The 24,924-nt window shown below is 42.4% G+C and overlaps 1 protein-coding gene across 2 annotated transcripts in view; it reads right to left on the minus strand.

Moving 5' to 3' along the window:
- The window catches only part of CMTM7 (CKLF like MARVEL transmembrane domain containing 7), a 41,907-nt gene extending 19,897 nt beyond the window's left edge, over nt 1–22,010 (minus strand). Inside the window, exon 1 of one of the 2 annotated variants that reach the window (XM_014603246.3) lies at nt 21,757–22,009. In XM_014603246.3, coding sequence (XP_014458732.1) covers nt 21,757–21,927 — 171 coding nt within the window. In that variant the 5' untranslated portion in view covers nt 21,928–22,009. Of the gene's footprint in view, nt 1–21,756 lie in introns of both variants that reach the window. The other variant, XM_014603247.3, reaches the window with a different exon arrangement.
- Between the last annotated feature and the right edge of the window lie 2,914 nt (nt 22,011–24,924).

Consider the following 24,924-nt stretch of genomic DNA (forward strand, 5'->3'; position numbering starts at 1 on the left):
AATTCTGCACTCTAATGAAAAGGTCTGCTTTATTTTCTCCTTTGCATTGTCTTGCTCGTCCCACTACTGTGTGCATCTAAGACTTGCATGTATTTGTTGGTCCCCATGAGCTAGTGAGAAAGCAAGAAGATCTATTTGCTTGCATCCCAGGCAAGTTAATTTCCCACTGCAAGATAGTGTGAGATCACACAGGCAGTAAAGGAATCTAAGCCAGACAGACAGCCCTGCATTTCTCCTTATGAAGGGAGAATTCATAGAAGAATTACTCCAAAAAAACCTGCAACATTGTAAAAAGAGCTCTGGCAGAACAATAGACATACTTAAGAGGGCCTAGAACAGGTTCTCAACCTTTTTAGCCTCACAGCACCCCTTCCTAACTTTGTTCAGAATTTAAGGGCATCCCCAGTTTGACCTAGAATCTAGCTTGTGCAAAGTGAAGGTGGTGGAGGCAGGCCCTCGCCCTACTGGATCCTGTTTTTTCTACCATCTGCACACCTCCCTGCCCCCCACAGGGGTAAAGCGCTGCTCCTCCAGGGACTTGAAGCCTTGTGAACCTGAGGCCCTCCTGCTGGCCTTGGGAGCATGGGAGGAAAGTGGGGAAGGATAAGAGATTAGTCAGGCTGAAAAGTGCAGGTGCCACTTGTCTGTGGGATGCTGAAATACCTGGTGCCAGCTGGGGGGAGTGATCATTTACTTCCTGGCACATACACTGGGCACTGCAGCACCCTTGGAAGGATCTCACAGCACCTCAGCATGCCACAGGACTGCAGTTGAGAATCAGTAGCCTAGAACAAGAAAATTACTAAGAAATGTATTACAGAGCAGAGGAGAACTTAGACAGAAGACTCATACCTATGAAGCCATATCAGGAAAACTAAATGACCTAACACCTAATCTTTCTGAGCTTCCCTGGAAAGATTATCTTTTGAGTAAAGGTGCCTAAGAAACAACCAAACATGGTGAGTCTCACATGCAAGAAGGATTTTTTTTTAAACCATAAGTAGCAAAAAAAACTAATGAAGTTCCTTGTCCAAAAAACAGCAGCAGATCCCAGAGTTATACTTTTGCAGAGCCAGGAGATTTGAGATCTGCACATGCAAGGACATTATCCTATTTGATTTTGGTTACCATGTGCTGAAGTTCTTTTTTCAAATTACACATATGCACACTACTGGATGATTTACTGAACTCCAGTCACCCTACCAAAAATCAGTAAAATTACTGATCCAGGGGGAAAATATAATAAATTTTGTTCAGTGAGCAGTACCTTTAACTATGTCTTTTCATCTACTAGATTATGACAGTTCATCTGACCATTTAGGATTTGCACATATAAAACATGCACCACTTTCCACACCCAAAATAAGTGCTGAGCAAGTTTTAATAAACCACTAGATCAGCAAGACTACTTCCTCTGTAGTGTGAGCAAGAATGGCAACTGAACGAAAACCTAACACAGGGGTTGGCAATGTTTTTAGGCAGAGTGCTCAAAACACCCACAACCTCATCTTGTAGGAGGTTGGTGTGCAGGGTTGGACAGCATGGGAACTGCAAGGGGCCTGATCCTTGTTGTGACAGTGCAGCCCCAACCCCTTCCCCAATGTCCGCCCCAAGATGCGCATGTCAAGTAAAATGCCTTCACATGCCATGCTCTGGCACCTTTACCAGGAGTTGCCTACCCCTGACCTCGCAGATTGGCAAGAAAAAAGCTGGTGGGAATGATCTGCCAAAAAAGGAAAGAAATCCAGGGTGGCAGGCGTAGAAAAGAGTTAGGTCATGTCCACACTAGGAAAAAAGCTACGTGTTTTAGAAGATAACTGTCTCATTGCCTTACAACGCTAGATTTTATAAGTGTCAGTGTTATCTCAAACTATTATTTTTATTTTACTATTCAATGGCCTTCTCTTGTCTTATATTTCCATTAGGTGTTCTCTTGGGCAGGGAGTATCTTTTCATTCTATTTGTACAGCACTTAACAGACTGGGGTCCAGGTTCTCAACTATGGCTTTTAGACGCTACACAAAAACAAACTGTAATAAAAAACCTTAGCAGAACAGGGATTTGATTGTGGGTCTCTCAAGTCTCAAGCTTGATGGATCATCCTTCCTCACTTCCACCATTCTGCAACTTTTGGCTATGTATATTTAACCAATTATTCTTCGCTCCTTTAAAAATACAGAATACAGTAGACCAATTTATGAACTGAGGGCAGAAAATTAAAACACAAAACTGCCTTAATGTGGTCACAGTTCTCAGGAAATTTGCTACCTAATACTTAAGGTTTCAGCACACTAAGATATAAAATATGTTGTCACGCTCACTGCAATTTAAAGCTGGTGTCAGGGACTCTATCTGCTTTCTACTTAATTTTTTTTCAAACTGCAACTTACTACCGCTACAGAACTTCTTTCCTTTCCTGATTTTACAATATATTTTCCTGTTTTATTTCTCAGAATAGAACTTGGTGTGTCTTTTCCTGTGTAATTTTTAATGTCAGTTTCCTCTCTTCCTCCACACCATCCTTCTCCTTTCTTTACTTTTCCCTATATTGTATTTTGTACTCTCTCCTTTATATCCTGCTGTTTAATTCTTTCCTATCCAAATCTTTCTTGTCATAACACATGCATTCAATATTGTACTCTCTCTAAATCAGTGATTCTCAATCAACGTGCCCTAATCCTTGAGAACCCTTCAAGGGAGCCACAGGGTGCCATACAATATTATAATTGTTAGGTGTTCAAATATGATACACAAGGTAAATTCACAGATTTGAAACAGGAATCCATAGTGTCAAAAACACTGAGCTATTGTGGTCTGAGTTCTTTGCACGAGAAGATGTACTCTAGTATTTTTTTCTGTGCTCAAAAAAAAAAACCAAATGAAAACTAAGAGCTTGCATTTTCCAAGGTGTGCCTTGGGTTTAAATGCTTAAGAATCACTGTTCTAAATTCACTCTCTTCCCCTATCTTCCATTCACCAACTTGCACATTGGTCTTGATGGGTAAAAGGGTTTACAACAATCAGAGAACCAACTTTACTATCCAAAGAATGATTTTAAAAGGGTGCATGCATACATGGGGGGTGGAGGGAAAGGGGCATTAGATGATATGGTATTCAACTGTGATGTTCAGAGGAGAAACCAATCCCTCATCAGTTACTGGTAAGGGGGTGAATTCTGGTACTGCTTGCAGGATATTTGCCCTGGACCTTGCTCAAGGACTGTTGTGTGCCAGCTTCTAGCTAAAAGGCAATCAGGACTTGTAGTAGAGATGATATATTTTATTAGACCAACAAGATTTTTGCAAAGAACATTCTTTAATTGCTTCTAGCTAATAGATTTTAACATCTATTAACAGATTTGGGGTGCCTATTTCCCTTTCTCCTCCCCATGTTCCAAGCTTTCAGAGGGCAGAAGGATAGTTTTCTCCTGAATGCTGCAACAGAGTTGAGGAGGGTTTGTGTGATACCCTGCTTTTGAATGCAGCTGTGCCTTGTGTCTTTCCTACTTTACTTCTTTCCTGGCCTTTGATTTCTGAATTCTCCATCAGAAAGTAGCTTCTTTGCCTCTCTTGCAACTCTCTCCAAAAATACAACTGATTTTCAACAGTTTTGTTTCTGAGCACAGTTTTAAGGAATGCAACAATGAAAGTGATACCAATGGTCAGTTTTCATTCTGCTGAAGCTTGCTAAAATGCTGAATTATTAGACAAGGTTCTTTGTGTAAATCTGTTATCTTTTATTAGACCAACTCCAAAGCACTGAGACCATTAGCAGAAGTACTGACACTTTGTCTACAGGCATGAGAAAGCACTGAATTTATTTTCACCTAGTTCCCTGTAAATATCATAAGCACTAGAGCTTTTTGTAGTGAAATAAAAATGAAAGGGAGGTGGCCTACTTGTCCAAGAAAACTTCTGACTTGTGAGGGATGAGTGGGCAAGTAGATTTTTCAAGATTGTCTGATACTTGGATGCAATCATAAATACCAGGACACAGTACCATCCATGGGTGACATGCCTGGTACAGCAGCTAAATACACCAAATCCACACGCAGGCTGCAAATTCCCAAACATTAGACCCCGTGTAACAATTACATGTATTTAATTACATGTTGCTGGGTAGAATTAAATAATTTGTTTGGATGGCTTCCCAAACCAGAAAAATATGCCAAGCTTAGTGCCAAAGACAGAAATGTGGGTTGTGAGAGGGACTGGTTCAGTTGCTCTGAACAACAAAGCTGGCTTCCATATGATCCTGATTTCCTTTTATTACATTGTTAAGTTCGAAACCTGAAATGTAACAGCTGAACAATAACAACTATTAAAGGGAAAGAAGGTAAAGAGGCTGACCAATTCAAAACTTCAGAAATGACAAATTAGATTAGTTGCCTTAAGAATTTATGGTTCTATGAAACATACAAGTCTTTAGTTGTACATTAATGTCAGCCATTTCATATGGGCAGATTCCTTCTCGTGCCTAGAGAGATTCCCTCTTCATGCTTAGAGATCATTATTCCATGGACAAGTTTTTGCTTGCTCACGCTCTATTTTTCTCTCGCTGCATCATTTTTAAGGAGATATTTATTGAAGTTAAAATAGTAAGAAAAAAATGAATTGAGTTTCATCATGTTCTTTAAAATTCAGGTGAGATGAGTAGTTTATTAACAAAAAATACTTAATTGTACCGTAATGGGAGTTCTTCAAGATGTGCTGTCCTTATGCACATTCTCTTATTGACATGTCCCACGCGATCAAGCTTGCAGACTTCTGGGCAAAGGTGTCCAAAGGGCACATGTGGCCTGCGGGCCCTCGTGTTCTATGCTAAAGGCATAATAGGAAGCACTGTACCAAATGCATCTCAGTTCTCTCTCGACCCTCGACACCCAGGTGCATAAGATGGCGGTAGAAAGGACAGAGTGTAGGTCATGGAATGAGCATATGGTTAACACAACTCAAAAAACCATAGGCAGTGTACGGTTAACTTTTCATTCTCCTTTGAGTGACTGTCCACGATTTACTGTGAGAAGCTCCAGATCAGCAAAACTTTTTCTCAGATTCGGGAGTTCAGGGTCCGAGGAAAACAGCAACTAGAGCGTTGCCTCATCAAATGCAGTGTTGAGTATAAACACTTTAAGAGATCACTTACTGCCTTGTAAATAAATCAGTAGAATTATAGGTAGGGTAACCATACATCCCAGTTTAGCTGGGACAGTCCTGGATTTCGCAGGCCATCCCAGCATCCTGGCCAGTTGGTGAAAATTAAAATGAAACTCCTGAAATTGCAAGGGCACCGGGTACAGTCTATCTGGTAGGCAGTGCTGGGGTGTGCCAGGCAGGTGGGCACCAGGCAGGCAGGCAGGCACTGCTGGAGCAGATGCCACATTGTTGGCACATACCCAGCCTGGCTCGTCCTGAGCAGCAGCTGGGTTGGGCTGGGCATGTGCTGGGGAGGTACCACCTGCTCCAGCAGTGCCCATCTGCCTCATGCACCATGCTGCTCTGCCTCCCTGATGGACTGCCCCCTGCACTCCTGTCCACCTGTCTCTGCCTGCAGCAGTGCTGCTGACTTGGGGGGGGGGGGGGGGGGGAGGAGAAGGGAGCAGTGTCCCAGAGAGAGGGCAAAATATCCTGGATTTCCTTAAAAAGAATATGGTTGCCCTAACTATAGGGAGACACTTCTCAGATGTCTGAGTTAGACGTGTTCCTCAGTGAGATGCAGATGTTGCCTAAGCCCTGGGGAAGCAAACTATTATAGGGGTGACGGGTCTTTTGGGCATCGTGTTCTTAACACAGCTCAAAAATCCTCTCCCAATTTCTGGATTGAGGTCCCTATTTTAGCAGAAAGAAAAAGGGCAAAGCATAGAGCTCATGATATTATATAAAGTTTTGTTTTGTGCACATAAAATGCTGGAGTATGCCTGATGTCCACAGTGTAAAGAAATGGCTCTGTTGTAGATACACAGAGTTTAGGTAAGAATATGGGAAGGTGAATCTGCTAGTTCAGACAGAACTCTGTGACACCTTCAGCAGGAATTTTGACTAGGCTCTTGGAGACGCTAGCTAAAAGATGGCATAGAAAAGTTCAACCATCATAGTCTAGATTTCTTTCATATAGTCCTTTACTGAGATAACGGTCACTAAAAATGATGCTCTAATTTATTAATGCTAATGCATTTGGTTGCACAATGACATTGGCTCAAATGCAGGGTTCACAAGAGGCAAGAAAACTGAGAAGGTCCCAGAGAGGGATGAGATCCTTGGCAGGTATGAACACCCCAGCCAAGGCCTTCAGGAATTTTAATGTATTTGGCTGTCAGAAAAAATCACTTGACCTCCCACTAGCAGACCGTTTGCTGGGACTGCTGCCAGCTTAGTGACAAGGCAACTCTGTTTCATCTTTAGTGAGTAGTCTAGAATTTGAGGTATTAACATCTCATATTGTTCTAGGGACATTTTACAGTTCCAGGAAGAGAATCCTGACCACTCCATTATTAAGTTTGGCCCATGAAGATACTTCCACTGATCAGAACATCAGAGACCAGGAAACACAAGGATCTTTTTACAGACAACAGTCAGAACATGAGATGAAGCGCCACATCTTCCCTTCATTCTGATGCAATAGTTTTGGAAGTAGTGAGGCTTTGGGGTGGTGGGACAAGGGGTTCAGTGTTCAGGAACCAAAACTATCTGGTCCTGTATCTTCAGAGTTATGAAGATCAATTTGACTGAATCCTCTTAGTCTTGCGGAATACTCTGTGAACCACAAGAACCAGAGGTTTAGTGTACAGCAGATCCATGAGATCAAGGAACATCAGACATGAGATAGATTATTCACGACCTGAAACAGATTATTTAACGATTCCTGTCATTTTGCATTGCAAATCAATCTGGTTGTGGACAGCCCCATTCCAAAAGATATGCAAAAAGATGACATCTTTAATTCCCATTCCTAGTCCAAGAGCAGCATTTGCTCCAGTTGACTGCTAACCAGTTCCATAGATCAGGTCAGCAACTACACTAAAATCAATAAATTTATAAATAGCAAACTAGCTAGCTAAAAATGTGGTATGGTTAAAACAGGAATTTGCTAGCAGCAGCAATACAGCCAGTCACTCTGTGTTGAGGGGCACTTGGTGTACTCCACATTTTATGTCTTCAGCCAGAGCATGAAAACTCTCAGGGAACATAAGCACCATGTGAATACTGCTGAAGAAAAATCTTTAAGGCTTTCTGCATGGGGCCCATTTACCAACATTGGACTATGCAGCTAGAAGGTTACTCAAAGAAAGATAAACAATCTCCTGTACCTGCAGTGTATGTTTTCATTATTTTCCATACATTTCAAGCTGTTAATTGGAATTACACTGATATTTTTGAGAAAATTTAAAATTCAGAACACAGCCAAATCTATCCATCAGCTTTGTAAACTATTGTTGGGTTAGGTAGGATATAAGCAGCTGTGAAGAAACTTCACATGAAGCCCTGGTTAAAGAATAAAAGTATGAGACTTCTAGCTTTTTTACAGGTTCCTTTGAAAGACAAACAGAATAAAAGCAAGGTAGCTTTTTTTTTTTTTTTTTTTTAAATAAGCTGTGCTGGCCTCAGCAAGCCATCTATTTCTTTTACCTCAAAAATAGTCCAGTCTTTAAGGTATGGGGTTTTAGCAGCACTTTTAGAGCTCAAAGTACTTCACTGAAAAAGTCAGAAGCCCCACTTGGAATCTAATAATGATGTCTCACCTATTTGGTTTGGCAGGACATCCTCAGACAAGGGGAGGATGAATAGAGTGCAGGATACTACAGTGCATCACACAAGCCATGATCTGCTCTTAAGGTTTTCTAATGCAGACAACCCTTAAGTCCAAATGCAACTGGTAGCTCTAGAGTAGAGATGATGTAGTAGGGCAAGAGACAACCATCAAGGCAAACCATTTTGGACATTATATCAGATAGTTTTGGCAAGATCCCATCAGGAGTTTAGACACTGGGACAAGAGTTTAACCACAAATAGGCAGATAACACTGGATACAATTTTGCTGATCTGTGTTACCAGGAACACCATACCATCTAACTCATATGTACTCAGTCCCATTCTTATAATATTTTCTAACGAAGTTTCATTTCAATGTATTGAGGGCTATATGGTCTCTTGCCTACTTGCCCCTCACATGTTAATGTCTTGAGAAATCCTTCATTCACAAGGGCTTATATATATGATAAAGCCAATTGTATCGATGTAAAAAGATCCACAGCACCTCATGGCAATGTACCTAGCTGACTGTTTTAAAGATTTTTATTCCTGCTGGAATCAGGAGGAATTTCATGTCAAAGTAAATTCCTGGAAATGTTGGCATTATGCATTTTTCCAGATCAACTTAATTAATACTGGTAAACCTACTGCAATTGTGGAACAGGCCTTGGAATAATGTGAACAATTACTTTCCTGTATGAATTCTTGAGTCCTGGGCAGGAGGGTGAGGGGAGAGAGGAAAGGGTAAATAATGGGAATATGGATGTCGTTATCATCTGTGTCAGTACAACTAAGGAACCGTATGCATTCTTTTAGCACATGGTAACAGTCCTTTCTAAGGATGATACACAGGTCCATCACAACAACCCCAACAGCCAATCTGCTAAGGGCAGACTATTACCTGTGATTTATTAACCAGTCAGGGATTGTGAGCTTCCAGATGGTAATGGCCACACAGTTTCAAGAGCTCATATACCGCATACCATATCTGCAGTTCTTGGGGTAAACTCAGCATAGATCTCCAGGAAGGCACTCTCAGTTCTTCTGAACTTTGGCAGACACTGATGGTCATTTTAGGTTTGCACTTTGCGGTTTAAATCTCCCCCACCAGCAACCACTTGTTTCTCAAGCCTAGCAACAGTGTTCAACTGAACGCAACACATCCAAATCCCTCCTGGAGCAGCTTCTTGACTTCAGTCTCAACATTTTCCTCAGCTTTTTTGTTTGCTTCTAGGTCCAACAGAAGACAAGGAAGAGGAAGGTGTAGCTCTAGCAAGTTGTGGCTGCTGCAGAAAGTTTCAGCCCAAACCATTTACTTAGAGTAGCACAATCAGTTGATTTCTTTGAGCAGTGACATAAATTGTATCCATACAGGCTGCACAACTGCATGACTACCAGCACCACTATACAGAACTGTTCCAACCTAAGTGATCTATTAAGAGTTTGAAAATTGTGCTGGCTACCTGAAGAGAGGCAGATCATGGGATGGCAAGAAGAATCATGAGATTTTTAGTCTGACCTCCCAAATATGGAATGAAAGACCTTCAGCTAGTTGCAATTATACATATTTTACCATTAATCACAGGGCTGACCTCACAATGCACAGAACCTAGGAGCACTGGTTATCCAAACAATGCTGACTGGGTACTTCAGAAGGATTCTTTTCCATAAGAAAGTAAAAGAAAACTGCCTGGACAGTAGTATTTTATGCTTTTTAAAACATGAATCAGTTGCATCAACGAATTTCACTTCACTGTTAATCCCCTCATGTGGACAGGTGTTGGTGATTGATGGTTGTGCAAGCATGGGATTCCCCAGCTGCAAGATTTCTTTTTGGATTATTAGACTGGATTACTTCCTTAAGAATATGGCAGCAACACACTGGAGGATTACTTTTATGGAATCAGTTCTATTTTTACATATATTTTTTATTGTATATATATCCAAACTGATAAAGAGCAAAGTGACTAAAAACTGATTTCTGTTTTTGTTTGAAGTGATTCAACTACGTAACCCACTGATATATGAAGGATTACTGCAATAGAGGGCACAGCTGAGAGGACACAGTACATTAGCACTTGTTACATGAGGGTCATACAGTATTGAGAACCCCTGCATTCTGCCACATCCTATTATTCACAGCTACTTTACACAACGTAACTGCTATTTTAAAAGAGCATATGTAAATCTAGCTTCCTGTAGTGTACGTGTGCAGAGGAAACCACCACCAACATACCACTATGCCTCTTCAAGCATAATAAGCAAATGATCACATTAAGCACTGAATTTCTAGGATTTGTTTGTTTTCTTCATTTTGTAAATATACTACTTAGCCTTCATATATATGATTGTACCATTTGCTGGATACATAGCGTGCAACAATGCTGCCAGTGCTATTCAGTAGACCAGCTAAGGTGACTGCTTCACACTTACATGCCGCCCTGCGTGGGATGTATACAAACTCCCCACCACATATATTTAGAACAGAGGTGAACAGATGCAGTTATATTTTAATTCTAGCCCTAGAGTTTGTTCCAAGAATATAAATGCCAGTCAACCAAATTGCCACAACATTTTATATAATTTTTTGGCATATAACAACAGTATATAATAGATATTAGTATACAAGTATATAATATCTAATATCGGTATATAATATAATATCAGTGTATTAAAGTGGCTTAAATAATAGGATAATCACTAGTCTTCTTTTACAGGGACAGATCAAATCTGAAGAGAAATTATATAGAGTGACAGACCTCCAGTCTACACTGTGATCAGAAAGTAGGTCAGGCTTTTCCTGCCAAACACATGGTGGTATGCAGCTTGACTGAACATCACAGCTCACTTCCAGTTTAAGTGGAGAAGTCTAGTCTGGCAGCCCACAGCATGTCACACACAAAACTAGGCCAAAAGGTTTGACAGGCTGGAAAAAAAAACACAGTACTTTTAAGAACTGTTTGTTTTTAATCACTGATTTTGCCATTCCTTGCCCAGGGAAGACAGTCCCAGGGGCCCTGTGCTGGAGCTCTGTGAAAAGTTTGAAGGTGTACAGGAGCCTTGACATATGAAACCCTTGACGTATTGTCACCCAAAAAATAAAACCTAGCTGGTCTGTGGATACCAATTCCAGAACAGAGCAAACACAGTATTAACTGACTTTAAAAAGGTCCAAAACTTAGAACAGTGGTACTCAACCTTTAGGTCCCACAGGCCAGATGGGTGGTGCAGGGCTGATCTAAAAGTTGGATGGGACTCTGCAGGCCCTGTGCCACCTTGGCCACCCCCCTAAGTGCAGGGATTGGGCCCCATGCTGCCAGATCAGGTCCTGCACCACCTCTGCTCAGCCCTGCATACCCATATCGGGTCCCATGCCCATTTTAGCATGCAGGGCCAGGCTATCCAGCCTGTAAGGCTCCCCACAGGTCCAGAAATGTGGCAGCAGGGGAATGGCAATTAACAGTGCCACTGCTCCCCTGCTCCCAAATTTTCAGACTCATAAGGGAATCCCCTGGGCCAGGTGGCATAGCTTTAAGGGCTGGACATGGCCTGGGGCCCAGACTTAGAACACGGTGAAGAATTTGAGCCTCTCTATTAACTAGAGAAACATGCATGTGTCCTTGTTCAGACTCTCACCAGAACAAAATCAGTTAGCTGCTTCAACATAGCTATTTAGTGTTCAACAGCAGCAGTAAGGGTATTGTTGTCAACCCAAAGCTCTTTTGCTGTAGTTAGGATTAAAGGTTTGTTGTATGGCCATCAGAAAAAAATCAGCTGTAATTTTATTATGTTGTTAGTTGTTTTTTAAGTATAGTCTAGTAACTTGTGACTGACACCTCCTCCTCCACCTCCCCAAAGAGGCTTTTTGTGTTATTTAAAATAACAGAGTTCTGACAGCTATCGAAGGGAAACAGCTGCTAATTTTTCTGGCATAACCTAGAATTTAAGTTCTTGAACTCAATAATGAAAATAAAGCATAGACAGAATGGCACTTACAAACATACAGTACATGCCTCTGAGTATTTACTATTACCTATTACTTATAGACACGATAGCAGCACAAGCAACGCTTCAACTGCTGTCTACCCAGGACTACCAGACAGGTCAACATGCCTATGCATCTTCAAAATCCCTTTCTCTAATGGTGTAGACTAGGGGTTTGGCATGTTCTGGAGCAGAGGACTGCTTTAACAGAGCTTAGCTCTGACTGCAGGATGCTGACAATTAGGAGTGCCCCGATAAAGATTTTCTTGGCTGGTACTGATAGCAGATTATTAACCAGCCATATCAGCAGATACCGATCTGATAATGTATCCAGGCAGCATGGAGAGAGCTCCCTGCAGGTAAGTCTGTGGAGGAGAAGAGGCATGGGGAAGGGCAGACTGAGACCCCCATAGTGAGGGAGGAAGTGGGGCAGAGGCTAGGGCTGGGGGCACTACCCAACTAGGGCTGTGAATAGGAGCTGGGGCCAAGGTGGGGAGCAGGACAGAGCCATGGGCAGCTCATCCAGGGATTAGTGTCTCAACACTTAAAAATGGCAGCAGGGGCACTTGAACCAAAGCCCGTTGAATGAGCTGTAGTTCAAGTGCTGCCACCATCATTTTTAAGTGCAAGGATACTTTTAACTGGGGAGGAACCAAGGAGGGCGAGGGTGGATGCGGACTGCTTGCTGAGGGCTTGGGACTCTCTACCCTGCTGCCTTTGCCCCGGGGGCTCCATGCTGGCTGTGCACCCAGCAATGGGAGGCACAAGTTGCCGCATCCACTGCTGCTGGCTGGGCAGGTGGTATACAGCCAGCATAGGGCTCCTAAGGGAAAGGTAGCAAAGTGGAGAGCCCTGGGCCCAACTGCACTTGCACACTGCACACAAATCTGGGGGGGGGGGGACACATGCCTCCCATGCTTCCCCCACGGGGTGCATCCAGTGTTGGGGGGCCACACCCTCACCTCATGCCCCCCGTGCCCCCTGGATGAGCCACATGCAGCTCCAACCCACTCTCTGCCCTGGCCCCCACTCACTGACCTAGCTGGGCAGCACCCCCGGCCCCTGCCCCACTCCCTCCATCAGCTCTTCATGCTGCCCAGCTACATTCCTGGCCACATGCATGTGTGCGGCTGCATGTATGCATGTGGTGTCCAGGGGCCCGGGCCAGAAGGCATATTATATTTATCAGTGAACATTATTGGCTACACCGGCCAAAAAAAGCTGATAAATATTAATTTTCCTTGTATTGGTGCTTATCTGATATGCAGCTGATATATTGGTGCACCTCAACTGACAACTCAACCTGAGCTGCTGCAGCTGCAGTCACTGCTCCCTCCTCCCTGTCCCCTCCCATCCACCCAAAATGCCACCGCTGCTACTTCTCCCTGCCACACAGCAGCTATGCAGGTGAAGCCTCCAACCACTAAAATGCTACCCGGCTCCATGGGCAGAACAAAATGGATCAGCAAGGACAATCCAGCTTGCAGACTGCCAGCCCCTGGGTATAGTTTCTTTATGGCAAAGTCACTAACATTTTGCTAGAAAGAATGACATGATTTATTTGACTCACTTTCATCAATTGATTTAGGGTTCAAGGCCCTAAATAATATTTACATATAAATAAAAAAAATTCTAAGTATTTGAGTTAGCAACCTTAATAATACTCTGTTAAAGTAGGGTTTTTAGTATATGATATAATTTAGGGCTCTAAAAAATGCACATTGACTTGCTCTCAGCAAATAAATCCACAAACAGTTTACTTTTGTGTGATTAGTGTTTCCCCTTACTACATGGACAGATAACTTGGATTGGGTTGTTTTTTTTAATCCAAACGGATGACTATAGTTTAAGAGTTCAGGAACAAAACCATGCAGGGAATATTAGAAGATCAAACAAAGCTCTTTAGAATGTTTTGTAATTAGTAACACATTTGGGCAGCTCTGCTTGTTTGACTATGTCAGGAGAGAGAGAGAGAGAGAGAGAGAGAGAAGTCACCCCGGAAACACAGAGGTTAAGGGACTCATTTTTTGATGACACAGTCAGTAACAGAGGCAGAACCCAAATTTCCTGACTACCTAATCCTATTTTAACCTATTTACTACCTGTTATAACCAAGAGACCATTACTCTGCTCTCTCTAGTTAGATACTTGGCTGCCATTTCTTACTAGGTTTTTCTTTTTGGTTTTCCCCACTTAACCCAAACAACATCTTAAGAACTCTGCACAGAAAGAAACATGAGCCTAACCAAGGAATCCAAAGGGAGTTCTACAGTCCTCTCATTTCAGCTTATTTGCTGCTGCTATTAGCCATTTTTTTCATAAGCAATCTCACCATAGTACAAAAATAGATAAGGAATTTTTGTCATCTTTTTATTACTATGGAAATAATTGTGTACACTCGCACAATTTCTATAACACACAAAGCTTACTGTATAGATTATCTTGTTAGATTCATCATTGTCTGCTCCCTTTGAAAACCAGCTTCTTTGCCCTGGAAACTCCACATGTACAAAAAGAGCCTGTTACGAATGACCAATAGTTTCTGATGCAAGAGAACTGCAATTTCTGAGTCTGCTACTGGGAAAAGCTATCTTTATGAAACATGAATGAATGTACCCAAGACTAATATACAAACAGAAAACAATCTAGTCCACTAGAATGCCAATATAGAAAGGGGAAAATGTTAGTTTCGTTTTAAATATATTATTACTGTTGTGTTTTATACTATAGTTGTAAAAATGGAGACAAGGTCTCTGGTTTGAAGAGCTTAAGACATCAAGTGTTTAATTATAATAATTTACACTGTTTAATTTTGAATCACTGAAGTTTACTTCTTTGGCCCTGGATTAAAAATGAATATTAATTGCTGGGGTTATTTGACCCCAGCAGTCTTTTCTGCCCACAGCAGGGGGGCTGGACCTGATGATCTCACAAGGTCCCTTCCAGTCCTAAACTTCTGTGAATATTTTCTGTGAATATTTATGAATATTAGCAACTCTTAAAACAGGATGGAAACATCATAATATGATTTGTTTCCTTTTAGCACCCACTCTTTCAGCACGTGCTAGGAACACAAGGCATCTTCAACTCCCCCAAAAATCAATGGGAGGGGAAGGCATTTGGTATCTAACAAGACTGCAGTCAATGTTATTCTCCATTAAGATGACCACCTCCAAAACCAGAAATAAAAAATACAATTGAAATTGTATTTAAAAATGCATTTAGCTTTTTTTTTGCCATTTAACAAGGTGACTTAGAGGGACAGTGGATGGTAACACTATTCTGTCCTATTTTAGGACTTTTCTTTTCAGTTGTTTGGACAAACTTCAGAATTGGGGGTGATATTCTACATAATGGCTATCTATTGCAGATTGAGTTTGGGAGGGATTTTTTTTTTTTAAATCAGCCAAAATAGTTCAGTTATTTCCAAAAAAAAAACAACAAAAAAACAACCAAGGCTAGCAAAAAGAGAAAATAAGCTACACTAAAATATTTTAGCAACCTTTTTTGGCAAACTATCACCCTCATGCTTTGTAGCATGGAATTAAAATCAGGAAGGGAGATACTTTTTATGTTAGGGATGTCTCTTTCACTGTTTCCATAAAAAAACTACCCAAATTTTACATTATGGTGATATATATGTTCATTATCCATCTTTCATACAACCCTCTGAAAAACCACTGGGCTGTAGGCCATGACAGGAACAAGCTGGGCACCTGAAGTCTCTCTCTTCCATGTTCTCAAAAGTCTCCACTCCAGCAGACCCAGGCAGCCTGGATGAAGAGGATGCCCATAGGGACAAGGACCAACTGGAGATAATACATTTTGACAAGGAGTCCATACTTATCCCCATCTCGGGGTGGAGCAGTGCAACTAGGACAGTGTTCATGCTGGGGATTGCACCAGATGACCCTTGAGGTCCCTTTCAACCCTATGATTCTAAAAAAAAAAAAGAAAAGAAAAGAAAAGGAAACATTATGCTTTAGACTGAGCTAAATTATATATAAAATATTGCTAGCAATCTTAATGCTAGTATTTCATAACTTCTGAATGCTTGTCTGTCATCTTAATGTTATTCCAGTAAAGTTGTGTGCATGCATGTATCAGTGAATGTTAAAATTCATAGTTACTTACATGGCTTTGTACTTTTGAAGAGAATACAGGACCCTGCGCATGGCAGCAACATGATATTTAGTTGGTATATGCTGACCCAACCTAAAACACACTGTTAGTCACACAGCTTTCTACATGCACAACAACACTTGCACAAATACCCACAAACATAGCATTTTCATACCACTTTATAACAAATTTGTAATCCAAAGCAAGGTTACTCTGATTAATATTTGAGGCTCCTTGTTTACAGTTCAGACATCAAACACATAATTGCTTTTGTCAAGGTTTGAAAACTAAATATCTTCTCAATAAACTTATGGCTTTTATTACTGCCTCTGTGCTTTCCAAAAGTTAAAAGTATGATGCTCAATCATTTTATTGGTTTTATTTCTTTTATCTTTATTTTATATATCATTATCATCTTTTGCTTGTTTGTAAAACACCTTAAACCTTGAAAAGATAACTGTGTTCCCGAAATCATAACAATGATTTCTTTCCTGGTTCAAACTGAGCTGAAAATATCATCGCTGTTTTTAGGTTAAGAAAAACTTCAATGTAGTATCTTATCATGCCAGAACAGCCTGTGTCTGCTCAGTAATAACATCAGCGTCATGCGAATAATTACTTTAATTTTGAGTTGTGGCCAAGCTTTGCTTGATCTAGACTGGGGGAAGGAAAGGCAAAGATGGCTCTGTACCAACTGATACTGGTAATAGAGTTGGAATCAAGTTTCCCCTAATGGGAACAAAAGTAGCCTATGGTCAAAGGTCCACCCAAGTGTAAAAGCCTATTGAGTTTGCATGGTTAAAACATCTCAATTTCTACAGCTCATGAGGGAGTGACATGGTTAACTTCACATCCAGCTACTAATGACCAGGTACCTATTTACAGGCGGTTAAGTGCAGGCCAGCCTCAGCAAAAGCTCAAAGCAGAGCTACTTACCACTACATCCTTAGCAGTCAGTCTGGTTTCTGCTCAGCCGTTATGGCTCCCCTCGCATACAATGATTCTGAATATCCATTCCTAACCACACTCCAGCTCACCTTGCATCATGGATGGTGCATTCAGAACCATCCCACCCCAAGATGGCTTTAGTTCCCACAAAACAGGATTATCTCGGCTACACTGTAAGCCAGATTCTAGCCCAGTGGTTTTAGCTATTTTAGTCTTTTCTCTCACCCCCCAGAACACATGTAAAACACCTAGGAGTGATATACAAAATGCTCTAGATTTATCCAGTTGTTGTAGATATGTTTTCAATCCACTGCTTTGATTTGAATGATTTTAGTGCTAGTGCAGCTGATGACTCATACTACTGTCTTACCCATGCACTGCTGGCCCTTCAAAATTTCTGGGGGCCCTACATCTGGAAGCTCTGCTAGGAAAAGTGGCATAAGTTCCTGTAAAGTATTACATATAAAAGTCTAAAGCAGAACTAACATGGACAAAGGGCAAATATACAAGAGTTCTCAAACCAAGTCAGCCTAGTTAATGAGAGGTACTAAAGATTTGCACTTAAAATAGTTTACCAAGCTGATTCAGTCACAAAACATGTAATTTCTCTAGTGTATCAAGACTGTGAACATACTGATGCTACAGAAACAGCAGGTGGAGAACAACAGTGTCCTCTTTGTGACTCTAAATAAAGTCACTTTAGAAGACTCTTGACAGTTTTGCAATTTAAAAATAAAATAAAATTCAGTTATTTTCCCATCAATATGTTGAAGTGGAATGTTAGCATTAATTTGATAACATCCTTTTAAAAGGAACCTGTGAATTTGGAATCTGGTTATTTTTAATCGTTTGGTTTGGAGGTTGAGTTTTTTTGTGAGCATCTTTCATTTTATTTCCTTTTTGGACAGAAAGCAATATGGGTAGGGCAGAAGTATGACCAGAGCAGTGTTCTCTTTGCTACCTTTCAGAGGCTCAGCTAGTGAGAGAGCACAATGGTACACTCTTAAAAATGGCCCAGTTTGCTGCTGGGCAGTTTGCTCCCAGCAGAAGACATTACCTTTGTCCTTGATTCTTGTAATACTTGTAATACTTCTCTCCCTTCTTGATCAGACTGTGACCCACCAACACTAATTTAGCACTAAGGACCGTGTTGACTGTGTGCAAATGTAAGTTCCAATCCTGCAAAAACCTATTACTGAGTGACTGACTTACAAGAACTGTCCCATGGATGCAGCTGAAACATTTGGTGAGAGGAGATGATACAACTTTTTGTAAAATAAATATATGAATAATCTATGAATCTATGAATATAACCAAAAAAAGCTTAACACAAAGTGTTTCGTTGTGTGCAGCTGTTCATCCAGAACCAGGCTGTTCTGCTTATTTCCAACCCTGGTAAGTAAACTTTTAACTTTTTAAGGAGCAAAGTTAGATGCATTCAGTATCATAATGTCATTTAAAAAATACTTAACTATCCAAATGTCAACGGATTCCACAGGTCACCTCCACTGCTGCTGCTAACAGTCTAGCTGACAAATAGCCAGAGGAGTGGAAGAGAAAGAAGCCACTGTGGTCTGCCCTGGATCCAACAGATCTGTCCTTAATAGTTTCACTTACCTCAAAAAATACAAGAATTAACACCTTCAAGTGCCCTAATTTAATGTTATACAAAAAACTAGAATTCTTGGTTCCAAAATGGTCTAATAAAAGGTAACATTTTGGAACCAAGAGTTCTAGTTTTTTGTACGTCTTTTTGTCTCAGAGCAACACGGCTACCATACACCCCTAATTTAATGTTAATGTTCTATGACTTGACCCTAACTTTAAAACACAGTGGCTGCTTGCAGACATGGAAAAAAAAACCCCAAAACAGTGCTGTACTTTAAACATGGCACACTCCTGAGCAAGGTGGGTTTAAAAAATAAATAAAAATTAAAAAATCAATTATTTTTTTTTAAAAATACAAAAAACCCCTGGATTTTTTTATTTAAATCAGTTTTTTTTAATTTAATTGTATTTTAATTTTTTTAAACATTTTTAAAAAATAATAAACCTATATAAAAATAGTTTTAATTTAACATATGTTAAAGCTCAAAGAAAGCATCATAGAATAGGGATTATAACTTCTAATTATATACTATTTGAGACGATATATTCATGTAAACTTTTCTGAAAAGTTTTATAAATAGGTCACAACAGGCCATGGACTGTATTAGGGGCCCAATCTTATGGGGTTCCCAGAGGCTCCTCTATAGATTAGTAAAGATTAAAGAAAACCACTTGACCCAATGGGACTCAGTCCTCAAACTAAAAGATCCTATTAAACATCTCTGTGATGCTTAGTTTCAGTTTTCAAACTGTGAATTTGTGTCTTCAAAGATAATGTCCTTGTTAATAGCAATATATGGCGGCAACAGATAACAGACCTGAGTGATTACTGATTACCTACCCATCAGCCCTACAAGTTTGTCTATAGTCAAGCCGTTACTTCTCTCTAAAAGTGCAAAGTTTCAAGAAGTTAAATGAATAAAGGATATCAAACAACAAGTACACACATTTTGTACAAAACAATTAAAATTTAGGCTTCCTCTGACCAGTGATTTAAATCGATTTGATTTAAACCAAATCCACACTGCTCCTGTGCCAAGCCCAGCACATGCCCAGAAGAGGTATTGCATTAGTTGGACCCAGCTTTCCCCATGCCCATATAGATCAGGTGCTTTAGTGGGCCTTTAGTAGCACCCAATCTATATAGACTTTGAGGAGCCAGGTCAAAGTAACACACTGCTGCTTCCCATAAAGCACAGTTTTTTCCATGCCTGTCAATGCCCAGTGATAACATCTAGGGTAAGCATGTGCTGCAACCAAAGGGGTGGCTGTAGCACAGATAGGCAAACTTGTGCTTTCTTTAATTTACATGTCATGGGTGAGGGGAAAGGGACAGTAGGGCTGGGAGGCAGGGGCACAAGCAGGGTATCCTGCCATGTAACCCCTGCCCTCGTTTTGTTTTTCTGGCATGCCGGCACTCCGGCACCTTCCAAGGTAGGCATTGTGGTTTTTTCCGGCACTCCAGCCAAAAAACGTTGCCTACCCCTGGGTTAGCTATTAGTCTGAAGTCAGGAAGGGCAGGATGGCACCTTGGAGACTTCACTAATTCAGAAAGGCATATGCTTTTGTAAGCAACAGCCTATTCCATAGCATCTGATGAAGTAGGTTAGAGTGGATCTCCAAGGGCACTTTCACACATGCTTCGATGCACATCTTGTCGAACAAGCTTTAGTTAAAAGTGCCCCTGCCATCATGTTGAAACACGGGATGATGAATACACGCGATGCTGCAGGCGTTTTAGTTACAGTGGGTCTTGAGAGCCACTCTAATTAAAACACCCCGCTGACCCAGAGTATGTGTACAGATGCCTTCATAAGGTGCCACTCTGCTCTGCCTTCTACTAAAGATAGTAGTGATGGCTTCTGACCAGGTTAGCCGGAGGGAAAGCCTATCTGTACCATAACTGCAGTTTCTCTTACAATGTAGACACACCCTCAAAGAAAAACCAAACATTTTATCAAGTCCAAAGCCACTCCAGATTCCAGACCAGAGCTTGTGAACAACCCGACAAGAAGAGAGTGCAACAGAAAATTGACCTGATTTATGCTGAGCCCAATTCACAGTGGGAGAGAGCTCTGGAGTCCAGTAAATATTGGCCGACTCCAGGCAGGCTCAGCAGGATTCAGTTCTGCTTCTCATTTGAGAAACTCAGGGCTAAGGTTTCAGGACACCTCATGGATTAAACTGACATAACTACTGCTAACGTGAGCAGCGTGGCTAAACTCTTCAGTTGCTCTTGAAAATCAGCCTCAGTGATCTTCCATTGCAGTCCTGCACCACAACAGCACGTTGCAGTTCCTGACTCATTTAAACATAAAACGGTCCCTTTCATCTCCTAAGGATGGACTCTGCAGGCGAAGGGTGTGACAGCAAAGCTTCCCACTATCAACGTTGGACGTTCCAGATCCACACACTGTAGGTAAAATGGGAGTTTATGTCACGTGCAACAGAAAACCCACAGCTCAACGTGCCATCAGATATGCACGTCACACAGGGATGTAACACCTCCCTGTTCTACCAAGTGGGGCAAGAGCTACGAGTAGAAAACTTCTGCAGCAGCCTGTAATCACACACTAAGGAAGTGCTGGTGACAAACCACAGGGGAAAAGAAAGTCTCTGCAAAAAAAAGCAACAACCAGTGCCTAAGAAATCCCTCTTCAGCTCCAACTGGGTGGTCTATTAAGCTAACAGACAGGCTGCATAACTTGCACATGGACAGATGTACTCCCTGTGCTCGCAGGCATTAGACCAAACAGTATAACAAGACAAGACTCTAACATAATTCCTGGCAATAGAGGCAAACGATGATGAAAATCATGTGCTCCATCACCTGCTAACTGAAGACTTATACAGATGGAGGCTGAAGAGGCTTAAAAGTCATAAATCATTTCTATGTGAAGCCCACCAGCCGCTGGAAGAGACTGAGCATGCTGAACCTAACCCCTGGGCAGCAAGGGAGCAGGCTGACCGCTGGAAATCAGGCCTATTCCTACAGCGGTTTGCCTCAGCACCAAACCAGCCCGGCGCTGGGCACAACCTTGGCAGGGAAGAACAGACCGAGCTCTGGATACGGACGCTTCACAAGAGGGACATCTTGCGTAGCCCGCTGTGCCAGCACGGTGCCGTCTGGGCACTGCCCCCGCGCGCTGAGCGCTAGCCCCGGGCACCGCTCGCAGGTCTGCGAGGAGCTTTGTGTCACGGTGCCCGGCTCTGACTGGCACCCGCGGCCCTTCACCGGAGCAGCTCCGGTGGCCGGGAGCTTGGCTGGGGCGGCTCAGGCAGGGGCCCTCCTGCCAGACGCCCGCGGGCCGGGGCTGTCCCGGCTCCCGGCCCGCCCTGCACTTACCATCTGGGCGAGCTTGAGCCCCGCGGCGCAGGAGCGGGCGTAGCCGACGTCCACCAGCCCCGCCGCCTCCGGGCCCGGGCCGCCGTGTGGGGGCGGCGGCGGCGGCGGCGGCGGCTGCGGGGAGAAGGAGGTGGAGACGCCCGTGCGGACCATGCGCGGACCGTGCGACATGGCCTCCGCCGCCTCAGCCGCTGCCCCGCGCTGTGCGCCTGCCGGGCCGGGCCGGGGCGGGGCGGGGCGGGGCGGGGCCGGGCGGCCGCGGGAAGGGGCCCCACAGGCCGCGCTCCGCCAGGGGGAGGCCAATGGGCCGGGTCGGGCCGGGGGACCCCTTCCCCCCGTCCGCACACACGGTGGCACACACAGCACGCACACGCCGGGGTCTGTGTATATATGTCCAAAGTGAATGCCATTCAGGACTAACGGAGAGTTGTGCAGCTCCTTCCCTGCTTTTATCTCGAGTCACACATACTTGCTGTTGCGTTTCCCTGAGGTTGTACATCTAGTACTACTAGAAATGGTAGCGCCCCTCCGCCATTCGTCAGAAACCTCGTTCCTCCAAGACGCCGACGTGTGTGTGTGTGTGACCATGTGCAGACGGGGTCACGTATGCACACACGCACAGATATACAGGCACACGCACACACATATAGAGATACACATGTATATAAAAAGGCGCACGCACCCCCCCCACACATATATATCTCTGTGCATCTCTATGTATCTCATACATATATGAAACACCTTGTTCATAGAGATGCACAGAGACATATATATATGCACAGAGACATATACATACAGAAACACACACACATATAGATACCCACACAGATATTCACATATATACATACAGATGCACACATACAAATATAGATAGATATACATACAGACCTACATAAATACACACAGATGCATACACCCCCCCGATACACCGATAAAAATATACAGAGAAATGTGCGCAACAGATATACAAAAAAGATATATACACGGATATATGCGCACGCACACACACACTATCAGATTTGGAACAGACATGTTTGCCCTGAGGCAATTGTACCCCCATTTGTTCTAGACCAGAAAAGTACCCTTTCAATCCAGGTTTAGTGAGCAGTTGAATGTACTGCTACTCTTCTGACATTGCACAGTTTACTCAATGTCCTGGGACAGGCTGTTAGCAGAACTTATCCTGCAAGCCTTTTTTTTTTTTATTCGGGGGTGGGAGGAGGTTGTTTCAGGACAGTGGAAATGGATGTCTGAATGGTCACAGTTTGTCCCCCAGGGTATGTTGGAATCTCCTGGAACAAATGTGACATCTGTTTGTAGCTGTGGAGTATAAACCCCAAAGACACGATGGATGCTAGGTCCTGTGGAAACCTGTTGACTTAGAGTCACTGCCCATCTTGCCAGATTTGACAAATAGAGCTACTGTGTTGGAACTTCAAACTGGTGGTATTTAACAACAACCACAAAAAGCTGTTGCAAAAAGAATTATTAATATGCAAATATAAATTAGTATTTTTATTTTACATACTGGTTGACCAAAGCAAAGATTATAGTCAGCATTATCTATAGGGGCAGTGACTTTGGTCACCTAATTTTTAAGGGTCCTGCCATCAAGCTTTGGAACTGATTTTCAGAGGTGCAGAATACCCCAAATTTCAGTGAAACCAGAAATCAATAAAAAAAAGTTTCATAAGTTTTGTATGCTTCACAAATTAACATGTCAGGCTGTGTTACATGCTGACATGATAGCCTTGCAACAAGGGTGCTCTCAAAGCTTTGGTTGAAATGTAATTGCTGACCAAGTAGTTTCCAATGCTAAAAAAAACCCACTTTCTGTTCATAGATTAAATAACTCACAACACAAATAAGTTATGGAAAGTATGTGTGCTGGGTAGTCACAATAACCAGTACAAATATAAAAATTGAGTCATAACACCCACATAGTTTAAATTTTGATGCAAAACATTTAGCAGGTTCAAAAGAGGAAAATATACATTTTCTCAAGTTTAAAAACAGCTGCTTATTTTCTTGAACACTTTTTCTATGTGATTGGTAGCAATGTATTAACTGGGCTAGGTCATCTGTAGTACTGTGTGCAGTTCTGGGCTCCACATTTTAAAAAGGACGCAAAGAAGTTGGAGGGGGTCCAGAGGCAGGCAACAAAAATGATCAAGGGCTTGGAAAGCAAGTCCTACAAGGAGAGGCTGAAAGAGCTAGGCATGTTCAGCTTGCAGAAGAGGTGCTTAAGAGGAGACATGGTAGCAGTCTTCAAATACTACACAGGCATTTTGAAGCATGGACAACTGGTGCCTCCTGAGTCTGGGGGGCACCAAATCGCCAAGGCGGGGGGAGTCTCCCAGTGGCCAATTCCTGAGCCAGCAGCGAAACCAGACATGCACTTCTGGTTTCGCAGCTGGCACTTCCAGGGTGTGCATGGCTGATCTCAGGGGGTGCACATGCGTGCACCCCCTACACATTGCCAATGCTTGGAAAGGCAAGCTTTTTGAAGAATGGAAAAACGGATTTACCATTTCTAGTAGTCCTAGATGTACAGCATCAGGTAAACTCAACATTAAGTATGTGTGAATCGAGATAGAAGAGGGGAAAGAACTACAAAACTGGAGAATTGAACCATTTTAACCAGGGTTTGAATTATACTTTGACTCTTGGGTGGGGAGGGAGGGTTTGCAAAAAAATTAAATCAATTCACTAATTAACAAGTCCACTTAAGTGCAGAGCAATCAGATCGGAGACCCCCCCCCCCCCCGGTATGATTTTCAAATCTTACTGGAGCTCTTGCCTCTTATGGGGGGGCTTAACCCCCCTGAGCTCCCCCTGAATTTGAACCCTGATTTTAACTAGGTATAAAAGACATGCACTGAAACTAGAAAGGCAATAAGTAGCCTCTCTGCTTGACTTGTGCTGTTTTTGTGTTCGGGGGAAGACTGACTACAGCAATTGCACTGGTCCTTTCATTCTTTCTTTGTGGAAACATGAAGCACATTCTCTCTATAATCAAGACACATTGTTGGGTAGATGGAAAGGGCAGAAACTAAAATATCTGTAGAAGGGGAAAGCATCACAACATTAATGGACCTCCAACATGAAAATGAATAGTTTACATGAGAGTATGTTATCCCTTCCACTCTTTGCTAGCTGATGAAAGAG

This window comes from Alligator mississippiensis, chromosome 5 (assembly GCF_030867095.1).
Source record: "Alligator mississippiensis isolate rAllMis1 chromosome 5, rAllMis1, whole genome shotgun sequence".
NCBI lineage: Eukaryota > Metazoa > Chordata > Crocodylia > Alligatoridae > Alligator > Alligator mississippiensis.